General features: G+C 33.7%; 1 protein-coding gene across 6 annotated transcripts in view; it reads left to right on the forward strand.

Annotated features, from left to right (window-relative positions):
• The window catches only part of CEP350 (centrosomal protein 350), a 122,689-nt gene that overhangs the window by 89,416 nt on the left and 20,824 nt on the right, over positions 1–12,449 (forward strand). For 4 of the 6 annotated variants that reach the window (XM_074349885.1, XM_074349887.1, XM_074349888.1 and 1 more), the window contains 5 exons: positions 952–1,074; positions 2,187–2,386; positions 6,409–6,620; positions 8,677–8,821; positions 12,261–12,421. In XM_074349885.1, coding sequence (XP_074205986.1) covers positions 952–1,074; positions 2,187–2,386; positions 6,409–6,620; positions 8,677–8,821; positions 12,261–12,421 — 841 coding nt within the window. The remainder of the gene's footprint in view (positions 1–951; positions 1,075–2,186; positions 2,387–6,408; positions 6,621–8,676; positions 8,822–12,260; positions 12,422–12,449) is intronic. The other 2 variants (XM_074349889.1, XM_074349891.1) reach the window with 1 other exon arrangement.

Genomic DNA, 12,449 nt, shown 5'->3' on the forward strand with positions numbered 1-12,449 from the left:
GAATTAACCTTTCCAAACCTATTACTAGACATATTTATCATTTACTGTATACAGTGATCTGTTAACTATTTAAAAAGGGGAGAAACCAGTGGTTTTCTTTTTTTTTTACTTTTGTAAGTTTAACATGCGGAATTTTCTTCTTACTTTTAACCTTATGATTGAACTGTCCACAGCGTGATTTTTAAAAAATTTTACCACTGGCAGTATTTATTGGAAGTCGCTTAGTCTATTCTTAATTATGCATCCTGATATTTTGTAGAATGGGTATTGTATTTTCGAATGGGTATTGTATTTCCATATTATTAATTAAGAGGGCCTTTATTAAATATAAAGCAAGATGCCTCCAGTAGTCCCTGTCAGCAGTTAAGTTTTATATTGTTGAGGTGAACAAGGTGTTTTTACTATAAATTGATATTTTAAACTATATAACTATTTTCAAGCTAGATTATGATGGTAAGGTTAAATAAGGCAAATGTAGTGCTTTTTTAATTTAAATTTAAATTTAATTTAAGTTAAAGCTTAAAATATATGACAAGGTACAGATATAAAAATTACTTGTCCAGAATTACTTATGTGTATAGAATTGTTGATGTGCTAGGTTCATGGCCATAATTGTTGTACTGTATGTTAAAGTTTCTCATAACTTACTTAGCTCCACACTCTACTTCTCATTACTTCACTCACAAACAAATAAATTTACCTGAAAATATAGATGATGGTTAAGTGACATCTGAGAAGAAAGGCAAGTTTACTCAGAAATCATCGGTAAGATCTATAAAAGTACCATGTTTTATACGTCACACAAAGTGTAACGCTTGCTTTAACTGGGTAGCTTATAATGTTATTCAGGAAGCATACGAAAATTTCTTCTCTTAGCTCTTGTGCTTTCCCTTTCTCATTCTTTCTGCCTCTTGATCTCTTGGTTTTAAAATCTTCCTCCTTATTTTGTAGACACTGCTCTCCTGTTCACTACTTCTTCTCTGTCTTTACGTCTCATCACTGGGCCTCTCTCAGTGTCTGTTTTCCCAACCTTCATCCCAAATTCCAGCTGTATATCTACAACCAGTTGGTCAGGTAACTTTGCACCTTTTTCAGTGCACTCTTTGATAGAGCATGCTCTGTTCTTTTTGTTTGTTTTGGTTTTTTTGTCGTTGTTGTTTATTTCTTTTTTTTCCCTAACATCCTAGAGGCCTCTTGTCAAATGTCCCATAAATTTTACCTTTCTGTTCCCACATTAATTTGACATGCTGATTGTGTAAGAGGTGGAGTGACAGTTCTTGTGCTTTTTATTAAGTGTTTGTTGGATGTGTGAATGCATTTTTGTTGCTTAGCTACAACTACAGATTTAACACTTGTAAAATGAGCAGCCCACCTTTTATTTAGCTGGGGCGTGTGCATTTGAGGAGAGCTTAGCAGTGGCTTTTTAGCTACTCAAATAGCTTTCCCTTAATCAGTAATATCTCCTAACCCTTTGGAGCTAAGATATATCAGGCTATTTAATTTCAGAGATTGGGTTAAATTGAAAAATTTGAGGCATTTGGTGCATCCTTTTACTCAAGTAAATAAATGGTTATGTTTATACACATAAGGCATCTGACAATGGTGCTCAGTGTTCTTTCCATGAAAAACAGATTATCACGTGACTATGCATCTGTTAGGTAATGGGAACCAAACTCACCATACCTGAAGCAAAACCAGATTGAATTTGAAAATAAAAGTCAAAAAGGGACAGGAACATGTTTTTGTTTGCTTGCTTGTTTGATGCTTTGGAGGTTGTTTTTTGTTGTTTTGACTTTGTTGTTTTGAGTTTGTGTGTCTTCTGGTCTGAGCCTTCAGAATAGATTCCTTATATCTTCTGTTATAAGAAAGAATTACTTATGAAGAATGAATACATAAGTATTATCAGTCATGGTTGACCAGACAGTCTGAAGATTTCATTTTTCTGAATTTACCAGTATTTTTCAATTTGCTAATCTTACAGTTAATTATAAGTAAAGCATAAGTTCTCTCATTTTCTGAATAAGTTCACTTATCAAAGCTTCTATGATCTCAAACTTTTTTCAGAGGAGTTTTATGAATGTCCTGTTTTTACACAGCCTGTTGATGAGGTAATGAGTAATAGACCTCTCAAAGTAATTTTTGCCTGTAGATTTGTCCTCTCACTGTTCTTCATGGTGTGACCATAGGTTTCTGACAAAGCGGGAGCAAAAACTAATGCAGCGGCGACAACACGCAGAGGAGCTACTAGAGTGGAAGAGACGTTTAGATGCAGAAGAAGCAGAAATTCGTCAAATGGAAAAACAAGCTTTGGCCGCCTGGGACAAAGAATTGATAAAACCTAAAACTCCTAAGAAAGAACTGGAGGACCAGAGAACAGAACAGAAAGGTAAAAAAAATTCTAACTCTGTTCAGACTATACACTAAAGCCTAACATAACTGAAAGATTTACTTCATGATTTTAAAAAATGTGAATGATTCAGGGTGAAAAAGGTGATACAACTGTAAATGCTACAGAAATTGGAATGATCAAGAGAATATTGTGAATAACTTTATTCTAATGTACTTGAAAACTTAGAAGAAATGAATAAATTCCATGAAATGGAAGTGGATTATTCCAGGACCAAGTGGGATTTAACACATACTAAAAATTGATAATGTGGTGAATTACTTAAACGGATTAAAGGAGAAGAGTTACATGATACCTCAGTGGATTCAGAAAAGGCACCTGATAAAACCCAAAAAAGCATCTGTAATAAAACAAATCTCAGATCAAAGTAATGACAGAAGGGGACTTTCTCTATCTGATACGGGATATCTTTTAACAAAAACAGAAAAACCAAACCTGCAGCGAACTTCATATGTTATGATAAAACATAGAAAGTTTTCCCTTTGAATTTGTAGATAAGACGAAAATACTTATTTTCACCTACAGAGTGAAAGGAGGGAAAAAGCAAAACTGTCATTATTGCAGGTGTTAAGGCTATGCACATAGAAAATCCAGCATTTATATGTCAGTTATTAGAATTAATAAGTGAGTTTAGCAAGGTTGCTGGGTATAAAATCCATTAACAAAACCTAACTGCATGTCTGTAGGTCATCAGAAATTGGTTAGAAAAACCTAATTTTTTTAAGAGTTGCCATTTATAATAAAAAATATGGAGTACTTGAGAATAAATTTTATGAAAAGTATACAAGATCTTTATGGAGAAAAATTTAGACAATTTTTCTATTAGGAGACATTAGAGAAGACCAAAATAAATAGATCTTTTCCATATTCACAGATATATTCAGGGTCATAAAGATGTTAATTCTCTATGATTAAAGTAAAAAATCTGAAAGCCACTGTTTTAGAGAACTTTTACATAGAGAGATAAATAGATAGTAGATTGATATAAGTATATCTATCTGTAAATACCTGTACTTGTAGAGATATATACATGAAGATATCTACAGATGTTTATTTATACTAGGAGGTATACTGACATTGTTCATAGCAGCAATATTTGAAATAGCAGGAGAAAAAAGGAAACCACCCCCATCAGTAGGAGAATGGATAAATAAATTGTAGTATATTTATGTATTATAGCATGCTCAGTGAAGAAGAAAGTTATAGCTATACAAATCAACATACAAGAATCTCAAAACAAATCACAGAAGACTACAAGCAGTTTGATTATTTTTACAGAAAATTCAAAAGCATACAAATCTAAGTAATACATTATTTAGCTGTACATACCAAGCGAGGTATAGACCACACATAAGGAAAACCAATGATGCAGTAAATAGTTCACGTGAAGGTTTTTTTTCCTCAATTTTTTTTTTTAGTTTATTCAGCAGAGGTTTACTTCTGTGTCACCTTAACTCATTCTCATTCTGTAGCCTCATATTCTTCTACAGACTTCTCCATCTTGAAAAGAGATTGAATTTCTCAGATTTCATCATGGGCTGTACTAGAAGTAGAAAACATTTCTGACTATAACTAGAAGACAAATCAAGACTAGTTGTCATTGTTCAAGCCTCCATTTTATCAGGAACTGTTGGCCTACGTAGTCATGGAAAGTGTTACTGGGTTAATGTGATTTAAAAAAGGCAATATTAATGCAGTTTTAATCTCATCAATTAGAGCTTAGGAGTAGTAGTTTATTTATAATAAGTTAAATGACATAAAAGAAAAATTAAGGAAAAGAACAAAATACATTATAATGAAATGATAGCAAGCCTTTGTGTAGTGCTGGTGGGAAATGTAAAAATTGTTGTTGCTGCTATGGAAATAGGACAGCAGTGCCTCAAAAAGTTAAAAATAGAATTACCATATTATCTAGAAATTCCACTTCTGGGTATATACTGAACAGAATTGAAATGTTCTCAAATAGATAATTTGTATACCTGTATTTTTTATAGTAGCATTCACAGTAGCAAAAGTTGAAAACAGCCCAAGTTTCTATCAACAAATGAATGGATAAACAAAATATGGTGTATGTATACAGCCTTAAAAAGGAAGGAGATTCTGGCACATATTGACATAATGTCTTCAAGGTTCATCCATGTTTTAAGTCTTCAGAAAGGCAAATATTGTATGATTCCACCTATGTGAGGTACATGAGTAGTCAACCATAGAGACAAAAAGTAGAGTGTTAGTTGCTAGGGGTTGGAGAGAGGAGAGCATAGGGTGTTCTTATTTAATGAGTATAGAGTTGCAGTTCGGAAAGATGAAAAAGTTCTGGAGATGGATGGAAGTGATGGTCACACAACAGTGTGAATGTACTTAATGCCACTGAACTGTGCACTTAAAAGTGGTCAAGATGGTAAATTTTATGTTATGTGTATTTTACCACAGTTTTTAAAAATGCATTTTTGAAAAGTCAGGGAGTATAAGAAAAGGTCTGGGAAGACACACACCAGTCATACCTGACTGCCATCGGTTTACCTTTGACGGAGGAAACTGGGCAGATGGAAGTGGAGACGGGCATGTGAAGTAATCACTTTACAGCCTTCTGTGCTATTTTAAATTTGTTTAAAAATGACATTCTTGTACTACTTTATAATTTTAAAAAGGGGAAAGGGCAAAAAATGAAGATTTCCAAAATGAAGTCTTCCACAAAGACATCAGATTGGAGAAGATTCAGTGGTTATCTCTCAGGAGGTAGGGGTACATGTGACTTCCATTTTCTTCTTTATACAATTTTTATATTGTTTGAACTTTTAAAATTAGTATATGTTACTTATTGAACACAAATAAAATACATTGAGGGGTATAAAGCAGAAATGTAGAGGATTCTTTTATTCCCTACTACCTAAAAATTAAATCATTTTCTTAATCATTTTAAATTGTATCCACATTCTATCTTGGAATAGGTGAATATCCTTGAGGATTTTTAGAATTCCTTCATAGAATTCCTTCATTATTCATTCAGTCATTCTAATTATACTACACACATACATAATATAAAAAATATGTGTTTTTAAATTTTTAACTGAAGTGCTTTTAAATGTCAGGTCATCTTTGTTTATTAAAGTAAAACATTCTTGGGGGTATAGGTATTTCCTGCATTAAATAAACTTACTTTACAGATTTCAGGCCCAACATCTTAAGTGATATTTTTGAATTGAGTATATTGAATGTTATCAGTATTGACCCAAAGTGTGATATAACCTAAACTTTGTGGGGCATTATATCCATAGAGACAAACAAAGAAAGCAGTGTCATTCTTAAGATGCGAGTATAATGTCAAGAATTTTCTATTTAGTGTCAAAAATATTTGTTTTCTTAGAGCAGAGGCCACAGTGGACAGGAAATTCCGGAGGCAAGGCAGTGCTACAAATTCTGAAAGTGCTCAATAAAGCTCATAGTGTATCTCCATCGATGCATGCAGCTCTAGTTCATTCATGTTTATTGCTGTGTAGCATTGCATTGTATAAATATACCACCATTTATTCATTTTTCTTAGTTTTTGACTATTGTAACAATCCTGCTAGTAACCATGTACGTGTCTCCTGCTGCATATGTACAAGATTTCTCTAGGATGTAAACCTAGGAGTGGAATTGTTAGATCATACAGTATTTTCATCTTTGCCAAATACTACCAAATTGTTTTCCAAAGTGGTTGGACCAGCTTTCCATCCCTAAGCAAATATGAGTTGTAATTTCTCACCGTCTTCACAAACACTCAGGTTGTCAGTCACTGTCATTGCTGATTATGTGTTACAGATACCTTCTTTCCGTTTGTGTCAGGCAAAATTCTTAGACTAACAGACGTTATAGTAAATGTGACTTATTGAGTGATGGGATTAAAAATTATATCTAAATGCAACTAGTTAGATTATGTTAAAAGCAAATGTAAAGTGTAACAGATACATTTCCCCTGACCAAGATTGTGTACTTTTTCTTGTTTTCAACCCCTCTTCTAGAAATAGCGAGTGAGACAGAATCTCCAGTACCTTCCTACTCTCATCTACACAGTGAAAGTTCTATTCCAGAAGAATTAGGTAGCCCTGCCGTGGAATATCTACCATCTGAGTCTATAGTTCAGGAGCAGCCGGGGAGTCCAGATCACAGTGTACTTACTGAAGAAATGGTTTTTTCACAAGAACTGGAATCCTCTACCTCTCCTGGTAAACATGTAAGTTAATGTATATTTATCTTAAAGCTTCTTGAGAAAGAAAACATATCTGAAAGGTATGTTATTAACAGTTATATTTCTGCTGTTAAAGGATAGCATTGACTATCACCCATACCTGTAACATACAGTGTATGATATTTGAGTAGAAATAAAGCTTTTCATTGATGTCTAAAGATTTATAAATATATGAATTTTAACTTTAGTGGCAGTTATAAAATTGTGTGCTATTAAGTCTTTAATTTTTAGGGAACAGGAACTTCTGAAGACTTTAATGAAGATAGTATGTGGGACAACACAAGTTCTTATTAAAGTGTGTTTTGTCATATAATAGAAACAATAAGGCCTTAAACAATACTGGTTTGCCTTTTCTATAATTTAGTAACTGCTCTATAACTTTTAATCAGAATAAAGTAGTGGTTTCATCTCTTTAAGGCAGATCTTACATGGATATAGATTCTAAATTAGAATAAAGGTCACTATTAGAGTAAGAACGTTTTCCAGGTTATCCTTAATCCTATACGTCATTAAAAAACTATCTGGTAAAAACTTAAGCTAGAAATGTGACTGTCTTTATTTTTAGACTTGATTTTATAAAGTATATGAGGGGATTAACATAATATTAAATATTATAAGTGAACACAAACATTGTTAAAGCCTCTTTGTGTTTAAAAAAAATAACCTGCCTAAATTTAGAATAGAACATGTCAAGGAAATCAAAACCAGTATGTCTTAAATGTTTTTATAATGAAAAGTGTTATTTATTGAGCACTTACTTATCAACTGCCAGGTAGTATGCTGAATACCTTATGTGAGTTGTCCTCACAACAGTTCTTTAGATACTGTTTTAAGCCTCAGTCTGAAGCTTAGCAGGCTAGAAAGCTTACCTGAAGTCACAGGGATAGAAGGTGATGACAGCGAGGAATCAAATCAGACATTCTCACTTCTACTTAATAGCAAGGTAGAAATGCCCTTTGTAACAATCTCTTGTGGGCAGTCTTCTTATGCTCTATTTTCTTTCCTTCCCTCTTCCCTTTCTTCCTTCCATGAAAGTAGTACGTATTTAATATTTAAATTTTTTTTAGTTTTATGGAGATTTAATTGACATAAAGCACTATATTAGTTTAAAGTGTGCAGCTTAATGACTTGACACACGTATACTGTGATGTGATTACCACAGTAAAGTTAGTTAACATCTACCACCTTATACAGCTACAGAAAAAAAATTTTTTTCTTTGTGATGGGAACTTTTAGGATCTACTCTTTTAGCAGCTTTCAAATATACCATACCAGCAGTGTAACTATAGTCATGCTGTACGTTACATCCCCAGTACTTAAATATTTTATAACTGAAAGCTTGTAGCTTTTGACCACCGTCACCCAGTTCTCCCACCCCCCAGACCCCCACCTCTGGTAACCACAAATCTGATCTCTTTTCCTATGAGTTTAGGTTTTTTTCAGATTCCACATATAAGTGAAATTATACAGTATTTGTCTTTCTCTGTTTGACTTATTTCATTTAGCACAATACCCTCAAGATCCATCCATGTTGTCTCAAATGACTTACTTTTTTTAATGGCTGAATAGTATGTGTGTGTGTGTGTGTGTGTGTGTGTGTGTGTGTGTGTGTGTGTGAGACATCTTCTTAGTCCACTCATCTGTCATGGAGAACTGCCAGATGGTCCAGCACTTCCACCTCTGGATATATATCTGAAGGGAGTGATGTCACTCTGCCAAAGGGATATCTGCATTCCCGTATTTAGTATTTTTAAAAAGAAAAAGGGGGTAAATATCACTTACGTAATAGCCACTCCTAGTTTATTATAAACATCTTAAAAAGTATGCTTTTTTACAACTTTTTTTCTGTACCTCTAAAAAAATTGAGATCCTATCCTTTGTATAATTTGCAAACTGTTTTTTTTTTCACTTTCTTTCATAGAATTATCTAAAACTCTTTGTAAATATTATCTTTTAACTGGTTAGTATCTTGAATTTTAAATAGAATTTTACATACAACTATATCACAAAACAGTTCCCATTTGATTTTCTGTTTGAACAGTCACCTCCCAAAAGCTGCACATCTTTGTCAAAGCAGGAGTCTAGCAAAGGAGGTCATAGGAATGGAGGACAGTGTCGTCTATCCACCAAGTCCCATCAGCACTGTTACAGTTGGTCAGATGAGTCATTGTCTATGACACAGTCAGGTAAGACTAACACAGAGGAGTTAGTTTTCTTTGTACTGTATTTGAATTCCTCTTTAATAAGCTTCATCTGACTGTATGCTAGTCTTATTCTTTGTTTCATTTGTAAAGGCTTTTTTCTTGATAAGATTAAATTGCACAGTTCTTTGCTTTTTATTGATAATTACTTATATCTCTAATTATATAAACTATGACAAATTGTTATATACTTGGGTGTTAATGGATAGTCATTTATTCATCAGACATCATTTAATTTTTTTCTGTGTTTCGCATAAGGCACTGCTTATGTGTTCCCATAGTGCTCTGTGCTTCAACTTGTCATACCAGGCAACACATAAATTGTAACCAAACTTTACCCAGCAGGTCTCACCTGCTAGAATGTAGGCTGGTGCAAAGAGAGTCTATTTTGTTAACAATTGTAACACCAGACCCTAGCAGGTACTTAGCATTACACACAGTAGGTATTTATTAAATGTTTCTTGAATGATTTAATAATGGTCATGAGAAGAAATAGGAAGTGGTAGAACAAGACAGTATAAATTTCAAAGGAAGAACAGTAGAGAAGAGACTGCAAATGGCAGTATTGTATGTTTTCCCATAACCTCAACCTACTATAAATCTGTGTAGTAATATAGATGAACGCATGAACAGCCTTTACTCTAAAGGACTTGATTCAAGGAGTTAGCTGACCTTGGGAAACATATCTAGACAGGCAATACTTGGTTTATGTAGGGTTCTGGGGAAGATTAATACCGTATTGAATATATGTCTTTTGAGCTCATTTTCAGTTTTCTTTTGAGAGTAGACATTTAGTAAAGGAAAAGTGAAAAATATTGTTTTTTGGTCTTTGATCCTATTTTATACCCCCTTTGTTTTCAGTGTTTTAAACAATGATAAGTCAAGGTTTTCCCATGCCCATATTTACGGATTTCCCTTATTCTTTGAGTAACTGTATAATATTTCAAGGAGTAGATATACCATAATTTATTTAACAGTTTCCCTGGTGATGGTTGTATACATTTTCTCAAAATTTTCAAAATTTCAAATAGTTCTATAATGGACATCTTCATTTAGATACATTCCTGTTGGATATTTCACTAGGAGTAAATTCTTAGACCTGGAATTACTAGGTCAAGTCAGGTGAAGAATTTTGTCTGTCATGTTCATCTGTTGAAAATGACTAATATTTTATATATTTGCTTTCATGTACTCTGGTGAAAAGTTACTGCCAGTAGAGTACCATGTCAGTGGACATAAACTTGATACTTGGAAACTTGGATTCTCACCATGGCTCTGTTTCTTACTGGTGACCATTCAAGTTTCTTTCCCATAAGATAATCTTTTCTATTTGTAGCAATGGAATAATGTCTTAACCATCCTTGTATGAGCTGTACAACAAGGATTAATGATAATATCTATAAAATACTGTTTTATTAGTAAAACATATTCAAGTAAGAACAATTTTAGAAAAATTGCTCTAAGATTTCTAAACTGCAGGTGCCATCTACCTATTCCTGATGATATTATATGCAGTGTTTATGGAAGTGGTGAATTTTAATGTAATGGAGTTATATACTACCTTTCTCAAGTGATAGAGAGTTTGTCAGCCAAATTAATACAGTCAGAATATATAAAATTATCAGAAACTTAATTTTTGATTAAGTTATTAAGTTATTCTGTCCATCAGGTTATTCTGTCTTGATGTATTTCAATAAACTGAAGTATCATTTATCTGCCACCGCCCCTCTCCCCCACCTCCCAAAAAACCCTACAGGATAGAATTCCATAAAGACAATATATTCATCTAGAGAGTTGCTTGGGTTAAAAAAAAAAAATTTCTAGAGATTCTCTTCGATGTTGCTTAGATGTTTTTAGCTCAGCTTGCTCTCCTACCCACAATCATTGTACTAGAATCACCAATTAAATCACTATAAAGCCTACCACCATGGGTCAGAGCCTTTTAACCCTGAAACCAATTGATTATTTTCTTCAGAAATGAAAAGAAAGCATGAGGAGGATATTCAGTTGCTCTCTCCTTATCACCAGCTTTTTCAGTTTTAAACCATAAAGTCAGGCTACGTGAACATGTTTGTTTCATGTGTATCACTGCTCCCACCATTTGTCGAGCTTTTATACTAGTCCAGGTGCTGTGCTATGTGCCTTGTATACCTTACTTAATTTTCACATCAATTCGGGAAATCTGTAAGCATCAAAACATGTTGCTGATTACTAGTAGTAGATCCAGAGTTGAAAATGGGCTTTGTTACTGCTTCATTGTATGAATATTGATCAGTAGTGAGCTTTGCCCATGCTAAGGGCTCAGTATGATGCCGCTACTGTTACAAGATGGGTATAACTTCCCTAGTATACCTTAAGTCAGGACACAGAAGTGACAGGAACTTAGATTTCATTTCTTATCCAGACATTTAGATCACATTGCAAAAAAGACTGTTGTTCTTCTGTGTTTAAATAAATGCTGTAACTAGTTCTAAGCAATTTAATCTGAGGCTCTTGGAAAAAGCCTTGTTGTTTATGATGTAATGTTGTAGTGTACATCTCAGTCTTCAGGCTTGTATATAATAGTATTTCTCTTGTAAGGCTATTAAATGTCACATTCATCGTTAGTGTGTGGAAATGACACCACTGGGTGATTCAAGGAGGAGGTGTAAGGAATAGTCATTTTTTAGTCAGTGTAATTTCCATGTGTATTGGAGTATAAGCAGTGTCTTTAAATGATGCTTATTTTCATAGGATGAGCATGACACAGTGAGGTGTCTTTTCCATAATTGTGCAGTGACTGGACATCTGCTTTGTGTGTGTGCATATATGTGTATGAACTTGGAGGATGAGAGTAAGATTTAACTAGCTTCATTTCAGTTATTTTAAATATTTTAAGAACTTCCAGAGAAAGGTTACTGCAGAGTATATTTCTTTGTAATGTCTCTGTCTCCTTTTATGTGATGTTAAGACACCAGCTGATGACTCACAATCAGTTTAAAATGGTAAAATTCCATTTGGTTTTAATATGACTTAAAAACTATCAAACTATTAATAACAAAGAGGAGGTACATTTAAATATGGCTGTCTTGTCACCAGGAAATAAATCCTTACGGAATGTCCAGATTTCACTAACCAAAAGTTTTCCAGCTTCCAGCAGCTTATCTTATCAAGACAGCACACCTTGATATTTATTTACAGTTTTAAATGGTGCGACTAGAAAGTGAAGACAAATAGGGGGACCCTCCCCCCATAGGGATTTAGGGGACAGGAGGGATGCGATAATCACTTAAAAAAAATTTTCAGAAGCTCGTATTTCTAAGTTTTAAATATTAGATTGACTTTATTTAAATGGAGTATTACATTGCTACTTTTTATTAATAGTTACTGAGTTAACTTTAGTCTTAAGTTGAAATTAAATAAAAAGATTGTATATCTCTTTCAGAAACTACATCTGACCAGAGTGACATTGAAGGTAGGATCAGAGCCCTGAAGGATGAGCTGCGGAAAAGAAAATCAGTTGTGGACCAGCTGAAGAAGGAACAGAAAAAAAGGCAAAAGGAAAGACTGAAAGCCCAAGAAGCCAGTCTGATCAAACAGCTGGAGGTTAGACATGGGAAGAAGGGGTTTTAAT

This window comes from Camelus bactrianus, chromosome 21, assembly GCF_048773025.1.
Source record: "Camelus bactrianus isolate YW-2024 breed Bactrian camel chromosome 21, ASM4877302v1, whole genome shotgun sequence".
NCBI lineage: Eukaryota > Metazoa > Chordata > Mammalia > Artiodactyla > Camelidae > Camelus > Camelus bactrianus.